A 27853-nucleotide genomic window follows, 5' to 3' on the forward strand; every position below is an offset into this window, starting at 1 on the left:
CCGCGATACACTAAGAGACTCTTCGATGCACTCGACAACCCACTCGCTCAATGACTGACTATCAGCTTGCTAGACGAGGCACACTCTAATTGACTGCGGACCAGCAAGGTTTATACAGCTTTCGGCTTGTGTTCGAGAACATTCTGGGCTAAACCGGTAAGAATTCATTCCAGAAGGTTCTCCATCTGTCCATGGCATATCCCCAATTTTATCGCCAAATGTGGCAACCCTGCCTTCCCTTGTCATTTTATGACAACCCTAAACCTTCTTTGCGGGGAAGCTATCCCACCGCGGCTGTACATTTCGTAACAATATTTGTAACAATATTGAGTTATATATAATATAGGTTAGAGTAGACTGAAGGGTACCCCTTGTATTATCACCAAGTTGTTGTTTTATTTATGGTAATCTGAGTAGTTGAATGTTATGGAAACCCTATTATGATGTAATTGGTTGCTGTGATTGGAGTAAATTTTAAAGTATGGGATGTTTTGTAAGGATTTGCGGTGTGTGTTGGTAAGGAAGTACATTGCTTCTTTTGTTGTTTAGACAGTAGAATGGCTGAATGTAGTAAGATTAATATGAAGTTTCTGTACAATTTGGAATGAAACGGGAAAAGAGCATTAACTGACTGGTGTGTAAACGAAGGTTTACTTAGTAGCCATTTCCCAGACAATCCGGAACTACGGAGAATATTTTTTACTTTTATTTTTGTGAATTATGTGGCGACGCCGATATATGGATTCAAGTTTAGATAATTTTAGGAATTTTTGGATGCTGTTAAGGAATTTTGTGTGCCACAGACTAGAGACAAAGAAATTTCTAAATAAGGTAAGTGGATATTTGCTTTGGATAGTGCTCAGATGCATAAGAGTTTTTTCCTTTTTTATGTTAATTTACTGTTTGGTTTAAAATGTAGTTTATTGAGATTATGTATTTTTTATTTGCCTCTACTGTAGAATTGGGTGCTCCTTTGACTTTTTAAGTGAAAATATATCGATGTGTACATGGACAAAGTCAAGGGAGTGTGCAATGCCAAGTCTGTGCAATTCTCTGATTTTTTCAAGTGAAAATAGGTCAACATGTAGATGGATAAAGTCAAGAGAGTGCACAATGCCTAGTTTGTGCAATTCTGCGACTGTTTTTAAGTTAAAATAGGTCAATGTGTACATGGATACCAAGTTTGTGCAACTGAGTTGTTATTTTGTCTTTGTGTGGCAGCGATTTTTTACACTAAAATCGCCACTACACAAAGGCAAAATAACAAGTCAAAGAATTGCACAATCTCAGTATCCATGTAACGCCAATAATCGCCAAGGGGTACCCATACATATACTTTTGCCATAATACATTATTAGTATTTATTAATTAAAAAATTAGCGAGTATTTTACTCCCATTTAAATAACTTTTTTTTTGCAATTATAACTTATTATTTTTCTTCTGTAAAAAATCACCAAACTGTGCCAAGGTGGCTGTGATAGTACGTTAGTTTCGAAATGACTACTGATCTGCATTTTTTTCAGGGGGGGGGGGAAGCATACATGACTACATGAACTTCATTCTAAGAAGCATTTACTTGAATAATTACATACGAGACTGCTTGCTTTAAGAAAAATGACAAATTTTTTCTGTATGATTGGTTTAACAGGTTAGTCTATATTTTATGGTGCCTATTGGTTTATTTTTAAGTTGTTCATTCATTTATCGCCAAACTGTTGTTTCTTTTATGGTAGTAGTTGAGTGTTAGAGAAACCCTATTGTGAAGGGATTGTTTGCGTTACTGATGAAAAAATATTTGCAAGGGCTTATTTCTGCGTTTGATGTCAGTTAAGAAGTAGGTTGCTTATTTTGTGCTGTACACCTTAAACTGGCTGTATGTTATAGGGAAGGCTTTTTTTGAGAATGTTTTAAGAGAAACAGATAGGTATTTGCACAAACAGGCAAAACTCAGAAAACATTCACAAGGGAAGCACATTGGTTAAAGTGCAGAATCGTCCACTTATTTTATTGGCGTTTGTTTGGCACTTTTTACAAGAGTAAGAAGAATTGGATTTTTCAATTGTCTTTGCTTTTTTAAGTGAAAATAGGTCAATATGTACATGGATAAAGTCAAGGAAGTGCACAATGCCATTTTTGTGCAATTCTGGGATTTTTTTCAAGTGAAAACAGGTCAAAGTGTACATTGATACCGAGTACGCGCAATTCTTAAAAACACGCCAAGCAATGGACGATTCTGCACTTTCCCAGCACATTCACCAGGATTTGACTCTATATCAAATTACTAGTATTCAGCAGTCTTAGTTCCTTGGTCATTTTAAAAGTGAACTTTTATGAGAAAATTTCACCGGTATTCATACAGGAGTGGACTGGATATGGGAGTACACATCTGGGAGTGGAAAATAAGGTACATATATTGCACATAACTCGGAATTAAAAAAGGAAGGACAAATAAAATACTAACTGAAACATTTTTTTCTACTTTCTTTTCTCCTTTAATATCATCTGGTTCTCTGACAGCAGTCTGCGCAGCAGCATACTGCCTAACAAGCAAAAGAAAATAATACATTTTAGTTTACATAACATGGCATAAGAAATAAAACCTAAAACTTGCTTTTGAGAGTATTTATAAAGCTGCTTTCTTGATGAATTAGATGCTAATGTGATTCAAATTTTAATCCTAAATCAATTTTAGCATCTTTATAATGCCACTTGAATAATTAAAATGGGAAATAAGTTTTAAAAACATAAACAGGATTACAATTAGAATGGCAAAATGCAATTAAATAAGTTGTGACCTATCTACTTGTCAGCAACTCTTAAAACTGATCAAGTTTACTTACCCAAATATGTCACTTCCGCATACAGAAGAGGCCACTAATACCTGCATAATTTAAATATAAAATCAAAAATTCACAGATAAGATTTAAATATGTTAAACCACGTAAATTGTTATGTAATATAATTAAACAGCTTTTGGTTCAAAATCAAATGGCATATTGCACAGTTTTGCGATCGGTCTCTTCCCAGCAGAAGCCTTCTACCTTAAAAGTTCATTGCGCATTCATTCTTTTTGATACATGAGTAACTTATTTACATCTTATATCTTTATGAAGAAAATATACTACTACATTTCACAGTTTTCAAAATTTATCCACAAGAAATAAAATAACAAAAAGAATCAAAATAACATAATTCTTAAATCCAAATATTTACCTGATAGCAGATTTTCCTCCAGCTAGAACTCTCAAAATCGAAGGTCGTAACATTTTCCACAAATAAATAATACGGCAATTACAAATTATTTAAAAAACAGTCTGTCGTTTAAAATATCCTGAAAAGTGCGATACGGCAACACAATTTGCAATAAAAAATCATCACAAAAACAAACACCGTAAACGTTTTTCACTCTCCACACGGAAAAAATGAACAAGTTGCCACCTAAGTGAACCTCGAACTCTCATGTGACGTTGATAGATCGTCTGCTCCAGCGGCGAATTACGTTGTTTTACATTGTAAATATATTGCGCTTTAAAAAAATCTGAAAATATGGAATCTAAATCAATCTTTAAAAAACTTTTGCATAGGATTCTTTAAAATGTTCTCTTTATAATGGTATATTGTATCCTTAGAACAACACAAGACAAAATACTTTTTTTTTTAAATGTCTTCATTGCGTCAGTCGAAGTGGTGCGGTATTTAGAAATCACTGAGTGCAAACAAAGAGCATTTTTAGAAAGAAATGGAACCGTGGGATTTTGTCAGGTTTTCATTCTCAGGAGCTGTGCAAATTCCACAAGAAAAATAAATATCAGTTCTTGCACTGGTAAATAAATAGAGAATTAATTTCCGTGAGGACCAATTCTCTATTTATTTTTCGTCTATGATGTCCACGAAACGGGAAACGATAAAAGTTCTTTCCTTGAGTGTTATGCGGACGTTAGTGATCATGCGGTAAAATCCCCGTACCAAACACATGCAGTTCTAAAATTACAACATAAAATTTCTGATACTCAGGACTGGTGTCGTTTGTACAGAATTCCTTTAAACGCAAATACTTTTCAACTGCTTGTTATCAGACGACACAAAAGAAGTTACCAATTGATTTTCATCACAACTTATTTGATATTACTGTCTTGGATGTACAAAAAGTTAATTACCTCTGTGTCATTATCAACAACACATTAAGTTGGATGGATCCTATTGCTCACATGGGCAGCAAAGAAATTCAAATTATTCGAAGTCTCTATCCAATACTGAGAAAATACTCCAATTTGGACATGAGGAGTAAGAGAATATGCAACTGCATTTCACAGTTTATAAAAATCATCCGCATATCAGTTACTTATCGTAACAGATATGCGGATGATCGTAACTGTTATTTATCGTAACTGATAGTGAACACGCTTTTCCAATAGAAATGCTTGTCTGGACTGCAAATCCACCCTGTACATATTGTTTACAGTTATCGTTATTTGTCGTATAATTCTTAATTTTTTATGCGCATTTGCTTATATCTAGCTTTAAGTACATGCATTTGCGGTCTAAATATTCTTGCGCCTTCGCGCTGCCCACACCAACAACAAAAGCAATTATACGCCGCTCTACTGAGAAAAATCCGTTAGCATAAAAAAAGTACCACGTATGTCTCCTTACATTAAGAACGTCATTAGATAACAGGCAGATCAACCAGGTCTGGATAACAACCACAGTCTCGTTACCGTTATAAGCTGTATCACATGGTAGAGTTTTGCCCAGCAAGCAAAAAGATGTAGTAATCGACGCAAAATACAACGTACCAGTATTTTTTATCTGTTCCGCTCATAACCGTAGTCGATGATTTGTGTCCGCGTGTAAGTAACGCTGTAGGGTAAGTGCGATCGAGATATCTACTAACAACAAAATTTCATTTCAACATATGTTAATGATATCCACGGTTCAAGTTATTTTAATACATTTGAATGTTTGAAAGAAGTGAATATACTCTGAAGTATTGATCTCGTGTCTGGGATTATGTGACCTCGAAAGACGTACCATTTTGTGTAATCTGTATCTGACTCAGTGTTTCAACTTCGCATCAAAATGCCGCTTTATTTTCAAAGACCGGAGAACGCCCTCAAAAGAGCAAATGAATTCATAGATGTTGGTAAAAAACAAAGGGCGCTTGATGCCCTTTATGATGTTATTAAAAGTAGGAAGCATAGAACGTGGCAAAAAATTCATGAGCCTATTATGAGTAAATATTTGGAATTATGTGTAGAGTTAAAGAAAAGTCATCTTGCTAAGGAAGGTTTATTTCAGTATCGAAATATATGCCAACAAGTGAATATCAAGTCTTTGGAAGATGTTGTTCGTGGATATTTAAAACTTGCTGATGAGAAAACTGAAGCAGCACGGGAGGAATCCCAACAAGCTGTTGTGGATATTGATGATTTGGATCAAGTGCAGACTCCTGAAAATTTATTACTTAGCGCTGTAAGCAGTGAAGATACTCAAGATAGGACTGATAGAGTTGTTTTAACACCATGGGTTAAGTTCTTATGGGAATCCTATCGCCAGTGCTTGGAGCTGTTGCGAAACAATTCTCGTGTTGAACGATTATACCATGATATTGCTCAACAAGCATTCAGATTTTGTTTGAATTATAATCGTAAAACTGAATTTCGTAAATTATGTGACAATTTAAGGGCACATCTAGGACATATCCATAAACATCAAAATCAACAAACGTCTATAAATTTAAATAATCCAGACAGTCAGGGAATGCATTTGGAAACTCGGCTTGTTCAGTTGGATAGTGCGATACAAATGGAATTATGGCAGGAGGCATATAAAGCAATTGAAGATATTCATGGTTTAATGACATTGTCAAAAAAAGCTCCAAATCCACGTTTAATGGCCAATTATTATCAAAAACTTGCCCTAGTATTTTGGAAAAGTAGCAATTATTTGTTCCATGCTGCTGCATTATTCCGTTTATTTTATCTGTCTCGAGAGCAAAAGAAAAACATTACATCAGAAGAAATATTAAAAATGGCATCACGAGTTGTTCTAGCTACACTTGCTATCCCAATGCCTCCTAATCGTACCGAAATTGATCGTTTAGTTGAAACTGATGAAAATGTAATTGATAAAAATCATCGTTTATTATCAACGTTGCTTGGATTGCCAAATCCTCCAAGCAGAGCATTACTAATAAAAGACTTACTGCGGTTTGGTATAATTCAATCTGCTCCAATCCAATTACAGGATTTGTATCGCTGGTTAGAAACTGAGTTTCATCCACTTAAGTTATGCTCTCGTGTTCAGCAGTCCTTTGATTTCTTAAACAAGTGGGAGGAATTCCCTGAACTTCGTCAATATATACCATCTATACAAGATATTACTGTGGTGAGACTTGTGAAAGAAATATCTCAAGTTTATCAGACTATTAAATTTACACGTTTGCTGGAATTAGCACCATTTGTTCAACCATTTACTTTGGAATATCTTATTGTAGAAGTATCACGCAGAAATGACTTGCAAGTTAGGATTGACCATCGAAAAGAATGTTTTCATTTTGGATCCGAATTGAATGTTTCTCAGAGAGAGGAAATAGTTGAAGGTCCCCACTTGCAGAGTATGCCTAGCGAACAAATGCGGAATCAGTTGGTGTACATCCATTCAGTTTTAAATAAGGCTGTTAATTACGTTCAACCAGACAAAATGAAGCTTGAAAGAAAAGAGCTTTGTAAAGAGATTGTGAAGGCATATACTTTAACATCTTCTAAAGATCACATGCGTATATTAAATAGGCAGCAAATAATTGAAGAACGAAAAGAAATGCTTGAAAATTTGAATTATCAGAAAGAAGCAGAAGAAAGGAAATTACTGGAGGATAAACAGCAAAAGCTTCGTGAAGCAGAAAAAGAAAGAATGGCCCGAGAAACAGAAGAAAGGACAAAACAAAGACTTTTGCGTGAACAAACCGAATTAAAGCGTAAAGTTGTTATGGAAAAGATTGAACAGCTTAAGAAGACTGAAATTGGCTCTAGAATATTTGAAGGTATGGATGAAGAAGAATTGGAAAAACTAGATCCTGATGATTTGTTGAATAAGCAAGTTGAGCAACTAGATCGTGAACGGAAAGAATTGCAATCAAAACTCCGCAAACAAGAAAGAAAAGTAGATCACTTGGAAAGAGCTAAACGAATTGAAGAAATACCTTTACTTCAAAAAGAATATGAAGAATATCAATTAAAAGATCGAGAGTTTTGGGAGCAGCATGAAAAGGAAAGAATTAGGGCAATTAAAGAAGAAAGAGCTTTAGCAGTTCAGTATCGGGACCGCTTGATGCGATTAAAAGATGATAAAGATAAATTTTTAGAGCGGTTGAAAAAGGCCCGTGCATCTGTTTATCAGGAGAAAATGGCTGAATTCAAGAAAATTTTAGATGAAGAAAGAAAAAAACGATTGGCTGAAAGAAAGCAAAAGAGAAAGGAAGAAAGAAGGGCAGAATGGTTAAAGGAACAGGAAGAGAAGAAGCAACGGGAGATTGACGAACAGTTAAAAAGGGAACGTGAAGAAGCATTAGCAAAATTAGAAGAAATTGAAGCTAAAAAGCGAGCAAAAGAAAGAGAGATTGAGGAAAGATTAAGGCGAGAAGAAGCTGCTCTTGCTGCAGCATTAGAAAGGAAACGAGAGGATGAGAAAAGCCTTTCTAGAGGCAAAGATCTTGAGAAGCCAGCTCCACAAAAATCTTTCCCAAATTGGAGAGAGCGTGAATTGGAAAAAAAACAGAGTTGGGGACCACGTGAAGACAAACATGAAAAGGAAAAAGATCCCGACAAAGATGAAGATACTTGGGATTGGAGAAAGAGAAATGATGAGTCCCGGAAATTAGACGATAGAGATCGAATGGATGATTGGAAAAGGCGTGATAAAGATAGCTGGAGAAGAGATGATATTCGTTCAACCTCATATCAGCGTGCACCTTTTGATGGGGAGCGAGATTGGCGTTCTGTTCGTTCGGATGATAGAGATAGAAGAGATCCTGATCGATCAGATTGGAGATCAGGACCTGATAAATTTGCCAATAGGAACAAAGATAGCGAAAGAGATTCGAGAAGATACGGAGACAGGGATAGAATAGAGACTTACTTAGGAAACAAAGATAGGATTTCATCTATGAAAGATCGAGATCGTCAAGATATGACAGATAATAGGTCTGATTACACTGAAAAGGACAGAGATCATTACGGGAAACGTCCAGATAACTCTTTAGATAGGAGAGGTAGATTCGGCAAAGATGATACTGATGGCAGAGATTATAATAAAGGTGAGGATGATAGAAGGGACAGGTATGGTGACGACCGTGGTGATCGTCCTTTTAGAAGTGAAAGATCAGGTGGAGGCCGTTTCCGTGATCTTGGTGATCGACGAGGTGATGACAGAAATGATTGGAGAAGCAGAAGAGATGATATGCCAGACAGTGGAACATCCTGGCGGGATCGAGATAGTCGTACTCTTAGGGATGAGGATCGCTCTGATAAGAAAGGTCCCAGAGAAGATGGTTTTAAACGGGATAGAGCTAGCAATCTAGATGATGAAGGTTTTGTAAGAGTGCGACGTTAAGTAATCTATGCTTTTCCTGTTATAATATGCTTTACTGTATTTTTATGAACATTTAAATATGCTATTTTCATCAAAAGGTTTTAGGACAAAAGAATTTTGGTGTTTGCTAGTGGTTATTAACTTGATTATATATACATTTTTTTTAGTAAACTTAATTTAGCAGTTTTCTGCAACAGAAAAATTGTATCATTTATTTAAGTCTTTTTTTTTAAGAAGGTACAAAAGGTCATCGAATTTTAATCTTGTAATTGACCATGTTTCTTTTCTTTGTGTCTGTTGCTGGGATTATTCAGCTGTACAAATTGAACTTGTCGAAACCTTTTTATGCAATTATGAATATTATAGGCTTTAATCGTATCATATCTGATAATAAATTTTAGGTTTTAAATTAATTACTAACTATAAGTAGACTTCTATGTATTAGTATATATGCACCCATCAAATGTCTAATTATGTAATAAGTTTTATATTAATAATTTTTGGGATAGCAAATTCCATTTAGAATGAGTTGACTGTTCTTATTTTGTGTTATTAAAAAATTAACATAAAAAAAATCTGTTTTAAGATTTTTTAAACATGTAAATCATGGTGCACCCAATTTAATTTGTTAAATTTTATTTGTTATGTTTAAATATCTGATGAATTTTTGATCTAAATGATTTTTGGGGTTAGTTTAAAATCATAATATAAAACATGTTTATGATCTGAAACCTTTACCATATGATTTGATAGTTTCCAACTAGGTAATACTTTAGATTTCTGTTAGATAGGCTTGTTAAAGAGAAGAGCTATTTTGTTATTTTACCAAGACAAGTCTTTCTGTATGATTACAAAAAATTTTGGCACTGAAAAAATTCTGTGTGAGAGAAATAGTTTAAAAATTCCTACAGCTATAGATTGAAATTTTAAAATTTTTCTAATGAAGCAGAAATGTGTATTTAATCCTGTTTATACCTGTTTCTAAGTTAGTATTCTTCATTCAGATAGTGTTTGAATATATTTCTTTGAAAGAAAATGTTAATAGTTTGTAATGGGTTAATAGTTGTTATATGTAATTAATATCCTTTTGTTACCGATGTAAAACAGCTTTACTTCACTCTAAATTTTCTTGTAGTGAGGAAATTTTCTAGCTTTTGTTTTCCATAATTCGTAATTACGTAAAACTGTAACTTATAGTTCATTTTACATAACTTGAAGCTCGCAGCGTTTACATAAAATACATATGTAAGCAGCTCGCTTACATAAAATCCTCATTTTTATGTTAAGATTTTTTCGGACTATATTTTTGTATATTTCTTCAAAAGAAAAAAGCTATTATTATCGGTTAATAACTGTTTTAAGAAATATGTATTTTTTTATTAAGTGGATGAATAGAGGTTTTTTCTGGCTTCATTACTTATCTTTTGTAGTTCAAATTTTTCTCTAAGAAATTGTATGCATGTACGAGACTAAAATATTTCTGAAAACAGTTAATTCATTACTATAGAAGTATTATTAATAATTGCTGTATATTGATTTTCTGTTAAGTTGATATATTTTGTGTATTGCCTTATAAATTGTTTCCATCAAAGAAATAGCTGATCATTCTTGATAAGCATTGATAATAAGTATTCATTTTCATTTTAAAAATCTTAACTACTGTATGCTTGAAATTATGCAATTAAATGATATTTCCACAAAATGATTGGTTTGTCAATTCTTTGAAACATTGGTAACTTGATATTTATTGAAACCATGATCCAACTTGTTAAATTTTTTGCTTATTTCACAGTTGTCTCTTTTCTCAAAGAAATATATTTTGAATTTCATTGTAGAAAATAATTGTTTCTATGTTGCTAGCACAGCGACTTGATTAAAAAGTAGGGATGATATTTAAGCATTATGTAAAAATAATTACTCTGTATATATTTCATTTTTTTTTCTGTCATCAGATAAACAATAAAAATGTTTAGCTTGAATGAACAAGTTTCCTGTCACATCAAAAGTATTTTTTTAAATGTATTTTATCAGAATTGTTACCTCTAAAAAAGGGAACACTGAAGAGTAAGTATGTTCTGAACTTGCTTGTCTTTAAGCTACAAAAGAACTTTGTGTTCAACAACTGTGAAAGGAAGTTGCAAAAAAATCTATGATTGTTTTTGTAGATTTAAAAAAAAAATTCGTTTCCTTGTTCTTGAGTAAGAAATTCTTTAACATCTCGGAGATTTTTCAAATGAGTAAATGTCTCTTGCGATTTTGTCATCTCTAGGAGTAAATGTGTTATTTTTTGGCAGTACAATTGATTATATATATTGATAGACTTTTTTTGAAGTTATCATTACAATTAAACTTTATTAAATAGCACAGGTTTGTGATGAAAAAATAGTTTCAGATTTTCTCAGCGATTTGCTATTGTATTTTTTGTCCTGATTACAGAAAGAATAGTGAAAAAAAAATCTATTACCTGTAGTGTACCTAAAATTTGCACATTAAGTTTACATTTTTAAAGCTTTTCTGACATACATGCAAGCTATGTTTTTTAGTATTAAAATCTATATAATATTAAATCTTTATCCTCATGAGTTAACGTAATAAAGTTACCAATGTAAGTTCAGGATGGCAACATGACTCGGCCTTTATATTGTTGAACAGACTGTACATCAAAACTGGTAAAATCCATTGATACCTGGAAAGAAACTTGACATGCTGTCTGTGTGGATCCAACCACTGCTTTACACACTTACTTGTTTTGTGAAGTGATGGTTTCTAGAGCATGTGTTAATTCTCCAGATTGTTTCTGTTACATTTGTTGGACTTACATAGTTAAAAGCAACAAAGAAACATTTTTGATTTTGAATGGTCCATCGAGTTGTTTGACCAGCATAAATCTCCATATTCCTGGTATAAGATACTCTAGAATCTACTAGTGCAAATATCTTGATGCTATACTTAGGCATTTTGGGCATAATATATACTGCCTGAATCTGCACCACAGAAAACATTCCATGCATCTAGATGAGAAGCGACACATCTCTTGAATGAGCTGTATTACCTGGAAGCTTGCTAATTATATTCCTTAAAGGCTTTCTAACATTTTGCCGGTATTTTTTCTTCTCTCAGTTTGTAACTTTATCTTTACCGATATAAAAAATTGGTGGTTGACGGTGAACTTTCATCTTCTGTTTCTATCTCAATATCGCAATTGCTACACTATTCAGTCCTTCTTCAGAGGTAACTCTATCATCAAATATAGGTTCATCATCACTAGAAACACTCTCGATAAGGTGTTGAAAATATTTATTTTATTCGTCATAATTCACTAAGCTGACAGATAAAAGGAAAGATCTGACTGACGTGAGGACTAGCACGGGTATGACATACCCCCGACACCTGTATCTCAAAATCTATTTTTAGGGCTGAACTAGTTATACCCCTGCTGAAAGAATGAGACTTTGAATACAGCTACACGAAATTCTGATTTAATCTGATAAGAAGAAAGCAACAAAAACGTTGCATGAAAATAGATCGGGCATGTGATACCCGGTGCGAGTTCTCACGGTTAATCAATTTAATAGCATACTTTGGTCCAAAAAATTCAGCAGAGGTTTTAGTCTAAATTGAAAGAAAAGTGGGTAATGGTTCATGGTACTGGTATAGAGAAAAAAGAATTTGTACTTTTTTCCTCAAGAGAGTGACCTAGTTTTTTTATCACAATATTCCTGGAGTAATGGGAAACTTCAGTATCAAATACAAACTAGAAGTTTGAATACTGACTCTTGATTCATTTTAAAGTCGTCCTTCTTCATAATGAGAACCAATGTGCTTCTATACCTGTCAGACATTCAGATCATTTGAAAGAATGCTAGGAAAATCTTGAGTTTGTACTGAGCAAGCTTGGTTACTGCGATCAAAAGTGGACAGCTTGCAGTGAGTTGAAAGTAATTTCTATGTTTAGGCCAATAGAGTGACTGCACAAAGTTCCCATGCTTTCTTTGCGAATGGGATAGTCATGACCGAAAACAACATATTAAAGAATGGCCAATGAGAAATGCCCTTGTTCCTAGAATTAAGATGACCAGCCTTTGAAATTCGGGGCACTATTATATATATGATTTTTTTTTTTTAAATAAATTATATTATTGTTATTGTGGTAGAGGTGGAATGTAGGTCAATATACATATTAAATTTTGTTTTATTTTCAATAGTGATATTTAATATCTTTTTTAATAGATAAAGAATAAATCAAAATGCAGTATTCCTTTTTAAACAAACTAATACTGTGCAATTTTCATCAAATTTTATTTTGTTGATTAACATGCTCTTCAGTGACCACTTTAAGCTGTGTCTTATCACTAGTCCAAAAACTGTTCATAATGCTAAATACTTGCTCAGTTGCAGCATTAGTGCCAGGAAGACAAAAGAAAAACTCGTAATTTTAAAACATTCGAACAAGGAATCTGATTCTTATTAAAATATGCAGTTATTTCCACCTCTAAACTGGGAGCATCTTATTTTTTGACCATTCTGAAATATTTTACTTCTGTGATATATTGTTTAAGGTAAACATATTCTTCATGTATATGTATATCAGTTTCCGATAATTTATGATTTGGGATTTTATTAATTAACAAAAAGGCTGTTTTAACCTGATTCCAAAAAGGAATTTAATATGATCCAACTGTACATTTCCATCTCCTGAAATATTTGTCCATTTCTCCAAATAAGTAAGAGCAGTCTGGTAAAATGAAACAAAAGCTTTTTGAAATTAAATAACTTTGGACTGTGACACATCTTCATTCTCTTCCAAGATTTTCTAGACTTTTTTTTTTAACATTTATTGGAATAAAGTTATCCATGTTATTTGGACTCCCCATTCAATGGCTAACCATCTTGTTTGCAAATACTCTAGTATTACTGAAAAATTAGTTTCTACGAAGTTGCAGAAAATTTTAAATGTTTCTACTCTAACAGTATAAGATTTTTAGTGTTTTTGCTCATCTGACTTCAGTTAAACCATGATTAAGGTTTCCTTTCAGTTTAACAAAAACATTATTTTCTCCATCAGCTCGTCCAAAGTTAGAATTTGAATTATCTGCACAAAGACCAATAAAATTATTTTCTTCAAGAGTTATTTAGTTGCTCACAATATTGGATGTTTTACCAGGTTGTAAGATCTAACCTTTTAGCAATCATGCAATCAATGTGACTAGATCTCTGTGTCCAGCTTGGCGACTTCTCGCAGAGGCATGAAGGTGAACACAGGGAAAGGGTGTAAAAAGCAAAGGAAAAGGTGTTTTATTAAGCAAAACTTACAGAAAGGCGTGAACTTCGTGCTTACAATGCACCGACTACTTGAGGTGAGATAATTTAACAAATCCAAAAGGTAAGAAGTGGAAGACTACATAATTTAATTTAATCTAACAAGCTGATTTAATTTAGAACGAAAATGAGCACTAATGTAATTTTCTCTTGTTTTAATTTTTTTTTAACATTTTAATTGGCATTTCCAGTGTATTTACAAGTTTGAATTAATAATTATCAAAATAGTGCACATTTGCTTTCTAAATTTCAGTTCACTTTTCTTAGGTGATAATTTTTAATTTTTTTTTATGTATTCCGTATTAAAAAATAAAGATATAATTATTAAGAATGTTTGCTTTAAAATCACTGAGTTTGTTAATCATTTACAGATGGCTCCAATTTGAAAATATTTTGATTAAGTACAGCTACACTCTGAATTTTGTGGAAATGCATGGAAGATAAAATTTTATGTTTTATGTATTGCCAATGTTTGTCAAGTTACGTGGATGATAAAATAAACCTATATAAAATCGGATGTTTTACGTATTGCCAACACTTGTGAAGTTATGCGGTTGTCAAAATAAATGTATAGTAATATAAGAATGTTACAGAATTTTTTTATTCTATTGAAAACGTTTCTAATATTAATTAAATATATTATTAAAAATGAAATAATTCTGTCCTCGCGTATGTAATGCTTGGTGCTGGAAACTTCTTTTATTAATTATAACAGTGTTGTAAATATTTTTAATTTTGAGCTGCCCAGCCGGTATAGTGGCTAATGACCCTGTCTGCCGAAGTGATGGGCCTGAGTTCGAATCGCGGAGAAGATTGATTGTAACTGTCCGCCTCCTTCAAAGGAGGCAATGGTAGCCATCTATTAGTATTTCCATAACGAAATAGCCACCACTTCTGATGCTTCTGGTGGCCCAAGGCTAATGGCATCCAGCCATTAAAATTAAATAAAGCACCTGGCCATTTAAAAAAGTGCTATTAATTATTTCATGGATATATTAATTAGATTTAGCTGGGGTTCAGGCTGACTAGATAGTTAATGAACTTGATGTATAACCACAAAATTATGCATCTATAATACCATGAACTGTAGTTGTATAGTAGTGTACTTGTACAAGTTACATTTGTGACTAATGCTTAACTCGTAAATTTCACTTTTGTGCTTAAAATAATGTTAGATTAAATTTTCAGTTATTTAACAAGCTGTTTTTATGTGCTTATTTACAACAAAAGTGCAGTTTGAAATGAAAAATAATGAAGGAATACTTCTGCTGCTTTTATGGTAATTAAGTGTTCAGAAATAGTAAAATTTGTAATTGACTGCATGCGTAAACTGACAATTTGATAAAAGTATTTGCAGAATGGGATCCAAATTATATTGGCATCAATTTAAAATAGGTTACTGATAAAAATATGTTTTAAATTTGTTTTTAATGGTATGATTATCATATAAGCTGTCAGAAGTGTTTAAATAATAAAGTGTATACTCATATTCAAAATTATCTTTACATGCATGAAATTGCATATTTCTCAGAAACTGTGAACTGTGAAAATTTTAAGAATTTGTGGAATGGTTTGTAACATAATACATAAATATAAAGAGGGGGAAATGAAGAACATTTCATATGATGTAAAACGGTCCTTGCCTATTATTGCAACCACCTTAGTAGACATTGCCAAAGCTTCAGAATACACCAAACTCTGATATCCGTGTGCATAACAATTATTCAGGCAATCATGGCAGATGACAAATATTCAGTTTCCAATGTCGCAATTTTCACATGTGTTCTTTTTGTTGCATTCTAAGTTCCAACAGCTTTTATAGATAAATAGAAAATGTATCTGTCTTAAACTCGATTTAAAAATTTATGCTTGTAGAACTTCACTGTGATTAAAGAAAGAGAGGTGAAATTTCTGTGGGAACACACTATTTTGCAGCAAAATCGCTAAAGAAACAATGCTTCTAAGTCTTTCTCAAAGCGATTGCTGCGAAATTTCCACTACAACAAAAACTAAAAACCTGTTTGCACCTAGGTTTGCTGATTACCTTTTGGAAGAAATATGTAGTTGAAACATAGGATATATTTGTACTAATATACGTGCGTGTACTAACATATAATTTTTTACAATGAAAATAATTGTTCTTTTTTTTATCTTCTATAAAAATAGCTACACTGTTCCAAGGTGGTTGCTATAATACATCGAGTATCCATAAAACTAGCATGAAATAAGAAAAGGTAATAATACTAAAAAAATTGAGACTTGTGTATTTAACATGGGATATTAAGTTCCACTCTTCCAGCAATGTGGTTTTCAGGGCATTTATACCTCTAGAAGAAGGATATCTCTTTGCTTCTGAATTTCCAAGGAAGCCCCATAAGTTTTCTTTCGGGTTAAGGTCAGAAGACTTTGGTAGCAAAGGTATTCATACAATGTTTACACTTTCAAGGAATTTGTCAGAGAGTTTTGGTCAATGTAGACGAACCTTAATTGTCCATAAATAAAAAGGCATATGTCTAGGCTCTTATGAACAGTCTTACTTAAGGTATTAAGACTCGATTCTGGTATCTCTCGCTGGTCATAGAACCGCTGCTGAAAACATGTCGCTCATCGAACATTATTTCTCCTCGTACCATCAAAACTGCACTACCCAAACGGTCGCATTTCATAATGTTTGAAGGAAAATATCGCATTCCTGATTCTCTCCAGAGGTTAAACTGTCCAAAAAGCATCTTCTTTCAGTGCTGATTTTAAGTATTGCAACATTATATTATCTGATAAAATTTGGGGTCTGATTAGTACTCGGTTTAAAAATATCTTTAAAGGAAAGCCAAGTATGCATTTCTTCTGAAAATGAGGGTAACGAAATCCTAAGTAAACGTGCAACAGAATTTTTCATAAATTACAGTGTTTTCCAATTTTATTCTGTTTAGCAGTTTTCGACAATAGTTAGTTCAAATTTCACATCAATAAGATTACTACTGATTTCATCTTGCTCATTCAATAAAACTTATTATTCAGATTGTTAAATTCAGTTTTTAACAATTCCAAGCCGCTAATACTTAAATCTGGCTCAGTTTCTTTTGATGTTTCGATAAAATAATTTTGTGAGTTTTCTATTTAGATAGCACAGAATTGTCTAAAAATGAGGGTAGCCTCTTGGAAAGGTATGGGCATGTAATTTCTAAGAATAGAAAGAAGTAAAAGAACTGAGAAGGGGGATTTTTTAATTATAATTTTCCCCTTCAATTTTATGATTTGTAAACTAAATAGATTTGCGACCTTATTATTTATTTGCATTAATTGTAATAATTAGCAGCTTGTTTCTTCATCTTTCGTTAATTCCAGAATCTTATACCTCCAGATAACTGCACAACTATGGAGCCCCTCCAAAGCTCTGGTCTCCTGCAAGCCCCCAGACCTCTAGTCCAATTTATCAAGGCGTTGTACTGTATACTACTAATTATAACTACTGGCAAATTACTGTATACTACTAATACATGCAGTAGAAACTGTTGTGTTGAACCCGGAAATGGAATGCTCGATAGAACACTCATCTTCGATCTAACTTTATCAAAGTTGTAGGGTCGTTCTCTCTTGTTCCACATAAACTAAATTAGATCCTACCCTGAACCTGGCAAATTCTCCCACAGGCGTGAAGAACTACCACACAGAAGACGGGTAAAAATAACCCTTTATTGATTTAAAATAGTTAACAGAAAGACACGGTCTTCATGCGTTACAAAGGCACCATCAAACTTACGGTGAAACTAAAAACATAGAATATAATTCAAGTTAAAACTAAAATGAGTAGTGCTAGATAGCACTTAAGTTACGCCTAACAGGTGGACTCAAAAACCTAACAGGCGTGATGATAAATCTGATATGGCCAAGAGGCTTACTAGCGTAACAGCGAAACAACAATGTAACGTGCGCTGGCTAGCAAAAGCACGCTCTGAATAAACACAAGAGATTCACCCATTTAAACATGCACTTAACTTTAAATTTACATCCTGGCAAGAGAATGTGAGGGGAAGTTGAGAAGTTCAGATAAAGGTATCGACTTAAATTAAATTTTTTATGCAAATAAGGAAAACCCTACAAAGTGATAACTGAAATAGTCCAACTCCTCCGGGAACCACTCTAGCTTCTGGCTGCAGACCAGGGTTTCTTAAACGTTTTGGCGTGGGGACCCCCCTAATACTTGAGAAAATTTTGTGGGACCCCTCAAGCATTACGAAAATCCGACACAAGCGTGAATGAAACTATCAGTTTCTTCACTTGTACTGCAATATACTATTGCAGTTTTAAGTCATTGACTTTAATTTTTAAAGTAAAATGAATGTTTCTATTATTAAAAAAATGAGTTGAAACTTTTTCGCTTTTCCTTCATCTGTATTGTCTTATCTTTGTCAATTTTCAGATACATTATGTAAAAACAATTGGTAATTATAAAATTATTATAATAAGTTAAAGAAATATCAAAATTGCTAAATTTTTGGCCACACCCTACTCCAAGTCCCGAGACCCCATTTGGGTCGCGAACTACAATTTAAGAAACTCTGCACTAGACTAACGACTAGCGACGCTTTGGTACTGTCGGACTGAGTTCCAAATAAAACTTCTCTCAGCAATAAATTTTACTTTTATTTATACTAATTTTCTCGTTGAATTTTGTCATTTGTTTTCTATTAAATCATGAAAATTATTTTTCTAATAATCTTATCGAATAGTAACTTAGTACGTGTTCCTCGGAGGGGTCTTAAATAGTGTAAAGACATTGTTGTGATGATGAATTGGTGAGTATTGCAAGAAATTAGAATTAATGTTATATCGTTATGGTAGTATCAAGACACTATAGCAATCTGTTTCGATGAGGACTCTTCTGTAGTCCTACAAAATGCTCTTCGACTTCTGATGTTCGTGAGAACAATTACAACTAAATACAGAATGAATATTTTATGATTTTGGAATAGTTTTATTATTTTTTTTAAATCATTGCTACTGAACAAAAAAAGGGGGGCAGACAAAGTGAGAGAAGGTTTGGTTTCGTTTATTTAATTATGCAAAGCAGTCGAGGGCTATCTGCCTAAGGTGAGGGATGGCTTTTTGAAGGAATTCCTAAAGGAAACTGGCTCATATACACATTATGCATGGGGAAAAGCACTAAAACGCTCATACAGCCAGTCTGTTTACCGGAATTCGAACTTCGGATCACCGACTTTACTGCTTGGCCGCTGGTGAACCAAGAAAGAGAAAGGTCAGCAAATTCGCTTAGTAACAAAAGTACAAAATTTTACGGGTGTTTTCGAATAAGCCACAGAAAGTATACTGTTTGTCAAGGAGGCAGTGTTTTTAAAAAGTCTGAAAAATCTTTGCTGTATGCTGCATAAAGTGTTTTCAAACTAATTATTTATATGTATTTAATTACTTAAATAAATCTTATTTTTCCTTTCAAAACAAAGCCAAAGTGTCTCGTTACCAGGGGCGTAGCTAGAGGGGGGCAAGGGGGGACATCTGTCACCGGGTGCAGCATCCAAGGGGCGCCAATTTGATATTATGAAATTTTAGAATTAAATGTTTTCCATCCTTGGCAAGCAGTAGGGGCTCGAAATCTTCAGTTGTCCCTGGGCGCTGAAAACCCTAGCTACGACTCTGCTCATTATGTAAGTAAATATATCAAATATAGACATTGAGATGAATGTACAGTAAAAACAAATACTTTTAAATGAGATTTGAGCATTTCGTACTGTAACACACTTAACTTTTTATTTATTTATTTTTTTTTTTTTTAATTTCACAAACTTATGAATTTCTTTCATTCGTTTTTTATGATGCGATTTATGGTCAAATTATTCGTATTAAATTTATGGTCAACTTATTCGTATTAAATATAGAACTAGTATCTTGTAACACATTTACTATCATAAAATGTGACAGCTGTATCTATAGCTGAAAAATCACTTTTGCTATAGAAATCAGGGAAAACAGTTAGTTCTTTCTTTACGAGATATGTTAATGCATTTAACTGTTTGAAAAAATTAAAAAAAGCTCTTCTGCTCCTTTTAAAATGTTTGTACTGGTCTGATTTTGTGTTTGCTTTATCTTTCGGGAGCGTGGAAAGCAAGCCCTTTTGCTAGTCCAGCCAGATCCCAACTTTATATGAAACATAGTTTTTAACTTTTTTGAATTGTTTGATTAGTGGCGCCATCTGTTGTACAACGTAGAAAATTATAACATTTATTTAGAATGATTTTTTTTTTTTCTTTTTGTGATTAATTACACGTACATTAAACGCACGTAGAAAGGGATTTCAAAATCTCTAGTTTATGATAATTTCCTTATGTTCTTAGTTCTGTTAGAATGGGTAATATTATTTTAAATAAAAGTTTAAAACTTTCCGAAAACTTTATTTATTTATTTCCTGCTCACTGGAATGCAATGTAAAAGTATTCTGAGAATAAGCCCTCATGCTCTGTTGAAAGGGCAACATACATCGCTTATGCTATACTACTCGCGCAAGTTGTCTCTATTTTTGATAAGTTTCATTTGACAGTTTAAAGGTTACTTGAATGAAAAAAAAAAAAAAAAGATTTTCAAAATGAGAGCGAAAGATGTTTATAAAATCTCGCCATCAAAGGGTGAGCAAAAACACTTTAAGAAATTTCAATTTTCACGAACGTTCACAGATTTTACGTATTATTTTTTATATGTTTTCTGAAGAAAGAGAAAAGCTGGAAAAGAATTTTCGATGATGAATAGTGTTTTTATGTGATTTTAACATTAATAGAAAGAACTTCGTGAGATCACCGTTCTTTTACACCGCATTTCTTGAAATTTTGGGTATTTTCTGCGTTCTGCAGAAATCTTTCTGTAGTATAGCATAAGAGATGCATTTTACCCTTTCAAATTTCTCTGAAGTAATAGCCAATGTAATGTGTAGTTGTCTTTTCAAGTACGCAATTTTGAATTGTGCGAGATATGTATGCAGGGCCGTTTTACTTTTGGCAAGGCGGGCGCTAGACATTTTGCTGCCCACTGCGAACTCTGTAACTTCTAAATTTTGCACCCAGTATCTTTCTAAATTCTAGGATCTAGCTCCTAAATTCTGCCATCTTGCGCGTTTCCATAGGTTCCACCGCTTGTGGTGCCGGCCGTGTTATTAGGCCAACTTTTTTAGACAAATACCTAGGGGCGCTTGTCTTCTTAAAAGAAAGGCAGAAAAGTTAGATCATTAATCTTTTCGAATTTGTAAATACTGGAAAATATTTTTTAACGTAATATTAAGTAAATATTACTTGGTTATTATAAATGAATATATAACAGGTTTGACAAAAATCGTGAACACAGATAATATAACAAATTAAAAAAAATTATAATAAAACAATTTACAATTACTAATACTGTAATTGTATATGTTGATGAGAATTGCAAGCGAACACCTACAACGAACGGAAAGTTTTTTTTGTTGTTTTTTGTTTTAAGTATATATAAATAAATATATAGTAATTGAAAAAAAAAAAAAAAAAAAAAAAAAAAAACGCACATCAAGGCAAAGCGTAAAAGAAACAGTCTGAGGCTGGCCTATATTTCACGTAAAATTCTATCAAAATGGAGGGCGACTTGAAAGAAAAAATTCTGAAAGGTTTCAGATTTTATATTACGTCCAAAGTGGCGTTTTTTTAACGTTTTGTGTGTTACCTTTATTTATTAAATATCATGTCCTTTGCACTTAAACCATAAAATTCAGTTCAACAGCATCTGTCGCAAAATAGTTTTAAAACGAGCATATCTTTAGAATTTCCGATACACAGTTCCTCGCGCTGGAGATAAAAAGTGCTTTTTTCCCCCGTATAGTGTAGCCATTGCTCGCTTTTAAGTTGTTGAGTTTGTTAATCAAAAATTCATTACAAAATAAGTTTTACAAAATATGAAATTGATAATAAAACAAATTCTAAATTTCAAATTTGGACTTTTAGATGCCCATATTCGCAGTAGGATTACGTCATTCAAAATTGGATAGCTGTAGGTACGGTTGCTTTATCACAATGCAAGAAACGTACAACATACATTTATGCAGATTCTTCATTATTTAATTTCTTCAAATTGCAGGACATTTGTTGGCAACAATCTGAAAAGTGATACGCCATTTATAGTAATTTGACGCAAAATCGCAAAACGAAAACAATAGTCCTTCAGGGACAAAGCCGCTTTGGAGCAAAAATTGGGAAATTACTTAAAATATGATAACTGACGAGGTACTGAAAGAACATTTATTAATAGAAAAAAAAAAAAATTCAGTGAATTACGGATAATAGAAAGACGAATCCCAGAAAAATATTTTCCCATTAGATATCCTGCCATTATATTGATCGTACGTAGCGTTCTGAGTGCAAAAGTACCGATTTTTTTTAAAAAAATGTATCTGCCGTTTTGATATATATATGTGTAATAATTTAATGCGTAGAAGGAATTCGATACTTGAAGCTCTGGCTGCAGATATGGCTGAGAAGATGGCAAAAGCTGAGGGTGAAGGCTTGATGTAGCAGCTAACAAAACTGAATTGAAGAAGCACCATCTTTATTTTTAGGCACATCTCAAACCATATCTTTGGCAGATAAATTACTTTTTAATCATGGTTGAATACAATAATTTTTATATACACAGGTAAAAAGATAAGACGTCATTTCAAGCAGGAAAGCATAAGCGGCGCAGAGTTGTTTGCATAGCAGAAGTCAGGAAAATAGGAATGTAGTTCCTCACTAGGCCGTGATTGACAGTGGCGTAGCGACGGGGGGGGGGAGCAAGGGGGTGTATGATGCCACGGGCGGCGCTCGCAGAGGGGCGCCAAATTGTCTCCAAACAAGATTTTCCGAAAATTATCAGTTTATATTTTGATCGATTTCTAGAAAATGTATTTAAAATTAATAATTATTGTAATTTAATTAATCATTTATTTTCTTGATTTGTCTGATAAAATGTGTAATAAATGTTTATGATTGCAGTACATCAATCAGATATCTCCGTATACAAGAGTCTTTTCTGACCACTTTATTCTTCTAAAATAGAGATACGTTTTTATTTTTTCAAACGAAATGCAGGTATAGCTCCCGCTTTTTATTTTAAAACGATACCAATGGTACAGTCTCATATTATAACCCTTCGACCTTGAACTACACTCTTAGACAAAAAAAACCGATGCACCACGACGCACCGAGAAGATATAAAGCAAATTGGACACAAATTGGTATGCATACAGGTTTCGACGGGAAATGCAAAATTTTACATTTTGGCTGCCAATGAATGAACGGTTGTCGCTACAGCGCATCTGATCTGCTCAATTGACAGGATATTTAAGAGGAGAAATTACGATTCCAGGTTATAAAGAAGCCGGTTGGTCTTATCGGCGAATAGCTCGACATTTGAGCAGGAGCGATGCCACTAATTAGACGAAGTTGGCATGAATGGGTGAACCATGGCCGCACACAGCGTCAAAAAGGTTAGGTTATTTAATTACGGCAAAGCCTCGAGGGCTATCTGCCTAAGAGGAGGAATGCCTTCATGGAGGACTTTCCAAGGGAAACTGGCTCGTATACACGTTACACATGAGGAAAACCACGAAAACACTCATGCAGCCAGCCCGTTCGCGGGATTCGAACCTCGGACCGAACTACCACTGTTCAGCGACTTTACCGCTCGGCCGCTGGTGGGCGCGTCAAAAAGAAAGCGGTAAGAGTAGATAGAATATGGGGGTTTGGAGCCATGTGGCGCTGTGGCGCTCACAGACGACGGACGGGGGGAGAGGAAATTTACGGAGAAGCCCGTGTGGGTTGATACGTCATCAACCACGCGGCTTAACCCCGGACGTGCTGCATCCTGTTTGTGACGTCATCACGCATTATCACTTCGTATTATCTTGCTATTCTTACGTCAGACACATGTCTCATCCTTTTTGTGTAGTAATCCGGTTTCATGTACACGTTTATCGATTGACATAGAACTCCCCGCTGCTTTGATGTCATACTAAATCCGCAACCTGATTGTAGCATGGATCGAAAGTAAGGGATGCATGTCTCCTCCTCGGTCTCTGACACTTTTCTGACCATCTTCACAGAAGCATTCAAGTACCATTTGATACCTTGATGCTGTGTGGCAGCTTCTCGAATCTTGCTAGCGATATCAGTTTTTGAAGACTCTAAAAATACTTGCAAATCTGTTTTGGTGTCTTCACTGGGATAAATGATTTCTGTAGCAAACGTACCAAGGCAGGGTGGGCGTTCTTGCCGTGGTCGTTTAGGGGCAGGCAGGGTGGCGGGGGAAGCTGCTCGTTTCACTGAGCGAGATGGCATGGATGTCTGGGGTTCTGAATGCGTTTTCATATGCCTCATTAAACTATCCTTTCGGGAAAACTCCTTTTTCCATATGGCGCAAATGTGTCTTGATATTGAATGCTGCACTTCAATATGTCTTGTCAAGCTTCTCTGGTGTGCAAAAGTTTTATTACACTCCGAGCAAGTTAAATTTGGGGTATCAGCGAAAGGCGAATCCAACTGTGATGATGTAAGATCACCAAAATCCATTATAGCAATCGTTTGATCATCCAAAGGCACGTCTTCATGTTCAAAAACATATTCAGGATCCATCTAAAAATATAAGAGGACAAAAATAAGTATTATAACTCAAAATTTCTCAAACATATCATATTTAAAAAAAGAAAGATACTTACGCTGCCTTGTGGTTGAGCAACCTCATGATTTAAAAACATAGCTTCAGATGTATGCTCCATCTGGAAAAAAAAAAGTAGAGAAAGAATTTAATTGTTTATGAAATAAATAGGACTAAAAAAGTTAAAATATTAAAATAAACTTACTTATAATAGTAAAATAAAAACAAACTCATTTAAAAATATATTGTAGCGTTAAATAGAAAGAATGCAAAGTGCAAATCATCAGTTTAATAAATGCGATAATATTTACATGGAAACACGAAATAATGTTAATTTAACTAAGAAGATTTACGTTAGGAAAAAGAAAGCATACTAAAGATAATTTTAAGAATGCAATAATATTTCGCGTGAAAACCTAAGAGTACCGTTAAGTTAAAAAATATTCAACAAAGAAAATTTACATTAGGTATCATATTTCAATAAATGTAATCTATAAATAATAGGGAAAAGCGCGGAATAAAATGAATATAAAAGAGGTATCGAAAATGAATGACTTATATTAAAACAAAATGGGTTCAACTAAAATAATCACAGGGAAAAGTCTGTAAGAAAAATAAAGTAGACATTATAAAAACTATGTATAATATCTAATAAAAATAAATATTAACATCGAGTATATGAATGCAAACATAATCTATGGTAAAACACTTACCTCGAATAACACGTCTTGATTCAAACAGGAAGAGCGAAAGCAGGAACAAAACATGCAACACAGGCGGAAATGATATGATAGGTCCCAGCGTCTCTCTATATAGGCCTTGGTCAGGATCCATGAGAACCAATCAGAAAGCGCTATGGATACGACTACTGCCCTCTAGCGGTCGTTGCTGAACTAAAAAGAATGCGCTAGAAATTCTAACATGCTACAATCAGGTTGCGGATTTAGTATGACATCAAAGCAGCGGGGAGTTCTATGTCAATCGATAAACGTGTACATGAAACCGGATTACTACACAAAAAGGATGAGACATGTGTCTGACGTAAGAATAGCAAGATAATACGAAGTGATAATGCGTGATGACGTCACAAACAGGATGCAGCACGTCCGGGGTTAAGCCGCGTGGTTGATGACGTATCAACCCACACGGGCTCCTCCGTAAATTTCCTCTCCCCCCGTCCGTCGTCTGTGAGCGCCACAGCGCCACATGGCTTCAAACCCCCATATTCTATCTACTGGTAAGCTTAGAGAAATTTCTATTTCAAGTCTAGAGCCCCCAAATTTCCGAAGTAGCTAGCTTGTAAGGATTATGTTAATTTTATTAATAGTTAAATTTTGAGTTAAACTTCCTTTCCTATCGTTTCTTAACTTCAACTTAGCACTTCCGGCCAGAACGTAGTTTTAGTATCACCTCTGAATACTAATGAGGAAGACCGGTATATAACCGCGACGTTTTACTGTCTGAGGGAGAGAGATACCAGAGATTCTGCTTAGCACGCGTTCGCCTTTTTAGGCTACTCTTTCTTAAGCTATAGTTACGCTCGGCCGTACTTTAGGCCCTTGATAACTTCGCAGTCAATTAGCAGCGTTAAGGGGCCAACTAAATTAGAATCTTAATAGCTTCGGCTATATCTCTTTAGTTAAGATTAGTTTAGTTTAATTCTTAGTTTCTTAAGTTCACGACCAAGTGTCGGCTTTATTGTACAACTCCAAGACGGAGTTCTGTTAAATCTTATTTGAATAATAAAGGATTATTTTAGCCTTCTATCTTGTTCTTTCCTGTCACACAAACTCAAGCGATTATTCTCTTATCAGTTGTTATAATTCTTCACTTTCAACGTTAACATAGAATTAAGCAGTGGAGAATCCTACAAGCTTTATACAAAAATGCAACTCCCATTTCCCTATCACCAGTGCAGGATTTACGTATAAGCTACACAAGCTATAGTTTAGGCCCCCCCCCCAAATTTAAAATATAGCATAACAGACTTATATAGAGCCCCAGTTTTCAAATAGCTTAGGGTCTCATCAAGTTTAAATCCATCCCTACCTATCACTAATAGTTGCAGAGATTTTCCATTTTTAATTGTATGTAATTGCCTTTAATGGCTTTTTATTTCTTCAATAACTTCTCTTTCCGCAACTGTCACAAATTATTTTTTATTTAGACCATGTCAATGCCAAGGAAAAAACTTAGCGGCTCTCAGAATCGGAAAAGAAAAATAGAGCAAGAAAAAGAAGCTCAGAACTCCAGAATAAGAATGGAATTATATTTAATAAACAAATCGCAAAAACAAAAACCAGAAGTTATTAAGGATGAAGAACTAAAATCAGATTCAAATTGTATTTCTATTGCTGCTAAACGTTTATGCAATAACTCATCACAACAAATAAATTAATCTAAAGATGATGAAGTTGGGGGCCCAAGTACATCAGAAGTCCCAAATCCATGTCCATTACTAATAAGTACAGAAAATGCAACAGAAACACTCACTTCAATTCCGGACGTTCTGGAGTTCAAAGATGTTGCTTACTTAAAATTCTGTAATAATCTTCCAATAATATCGAACCATCTTCGCGCTGAAATGATTATTCGGGGATGCCGCGTATTTCAAAACGAATCCAGTCGAAATGCAAGAACAACATCAACTAATCGTCTAATGCCAAAATCTTGTTTTTTTTCGACGAATCGATAATGAAGAAGGAACTGAAAATTAACCGATCTTAGTTATTATATTCACCAAAAAATAATGCAGCTTACTGAATTTATTGTTTACTGTTTGTTACATCAAACTCCGGTACACAGTCATCTTTCGCAACAGCATCCGGTTTTAATAAATGGAGAAAAAAAGATAAATTGATTAGCCATGAAAGAAGTCAAATTCATCAAAAATCGTACGCCGAAAGAAGATTAATTAATAAAACGGGAATAATAAATAATTAGAAGCAAATATACAGTCTGAAAAAGAACGGTGGCAAAACATATAGCAACGGATATTAGCTTGTATGAAGTATATGATTATACAAATTCTTCCTCTACGTGGTCACGTTGAAATTCACGCTTCAAGACGGTATAAATGTCGGAAACGTATTATCTTTACTTAAACTTGTAGCTCTGCTTGATCCACTGCTAGCTACTCATCTAAAAAATGTCATAGAAACGCCAAGAACTGTCTCATACTTATCACCACAAATCCAAAATGAATTTATTCATCTTTTGGCATCCATAGTTCGAAATCAATTAATAAGTGACATCAAAAGAAATAAATATTACGGACTTTTA

General features: G+C 33.9%; 3 protein-coding genes across 4 annotated transcripts in view; 1 reads left to right on the plus strand and 2 right to left on the minus strand.

Moving 5' to 3' along the window:
* Nucleotides 1-3449, minus strand: part of LOC118199840 (very long-chain specific acyl-CoA dehydrogenase, mitochondrial-like) — an 86320-nt gene extending 82871 nt beyond the window's left edge. The window contains exons 1-2 of one of the 2 annotated variants that reach the window (XM_085809559.1): nt 3215-3449; nt 2463-2541 (exon numbers count right to left, since the gene is read on the minus strand). In XM_085809559.1, coding sequence (XP_085665685.1) covers nt 2463-2541; nt 3215-3267 — 132 coding nt within the window. In that variant the 5' untranslated portion in view covers nt 3268-3449. The remainder of the gene's footprint in view (nt 1-2462; nt 2542-3214) is intronic. The other variant, XM_085809558.1, reaches the window with a different exon arrangement.
* Nucleotides 3450-4826: 1377 nt separating this feature from the next.
* eIF3a (eukaryotic translation initiation factor 3 subunit a) lies at nt 4827-10292 on the plus strand. Its single transcript, XM_035358707.2, has one exon. It carries the CDS (start codon nt 5081-5083, stop codon nt 8609-8611), a length of 3531 nt encoding a protein of 1176 aa, XP_035214598.2. The 5' UTR covers nt 4827-5080; the 3' UTR covers nt 8612-10292.
* Nucleotides 10293-23645: 13353 nt separating this feature from the next.
* On the minus strand, nt 23646-25723 carry LOC146993007 (uncharacterized). Its single transcript, XM_085809377.1, has 3 exons — nt 25285-25723; nt 24633-24692; nt 23646-24549 (listed from the first exon to the last, which is right to left on the minus strand). Exons 1-3 carry the CDS (start codon nt 25336-25338, stop codon nt 23818-23820), a joined length of 846 nt encoding a protein of 281 aa, XP_085665503.1. The 5' UTR covers nt 25339-25723; the 3' UTR covers nt 23646-23817.
* Between the last annotated feature and the right edge of the window lie 2130 nt (nt 25724-27853).

The sequence above is a fragment of the Stegodyphus dumicola genome, chromosome X2, assembly GCF_044657685.1.
Source record: "Stegodyphus dumicola isolate Sdum_Otavi_A_Nest chromosome X2, ASM4465768v1".
Taxonomy (NCBI): Eukaryota; Metazoa; Arthropoda; class Arachnida; order Araneae; family Eresidae; genus Stegodyphus; species Stegodyphus dumicola.

What these genes read in the sequence shown, in the direction of transcription:
- eIF3a (XM_035358707.2), top strand. Translation starts at nt 5,081, where the DNA reads ATGCCGCTTTATTTTCAAAGACCGGAGAACGCCCTCAAAAGAGCAAAT.
- LOC146993007 (XM_085809377.1), bottom strand. Translation starts at nt 25,338, where the DNA reads ATGTTTTGTTCCTGCTTTCGCTCTTCCTGTTTGAATCAAGACGTGTTA. An exon ending in ATCAAGACGTGTTATTCGAG is followed by an intron (nt 24,693 to 25,284) that starts GTAAGTGTTTTA and finishes TTTTTTTTCCAG; the next exon opens with ATGGAGCATACATCTGAAGC. An exon ending in TTGCTCAACCACAAGGCAGC is followed by an intron (nt 24,550 to 24,632) that starts GTAAGTATCTTT and finishes TTATATTTTTAG; the next exon opens with ATGGATCCTGAATATGTTTT.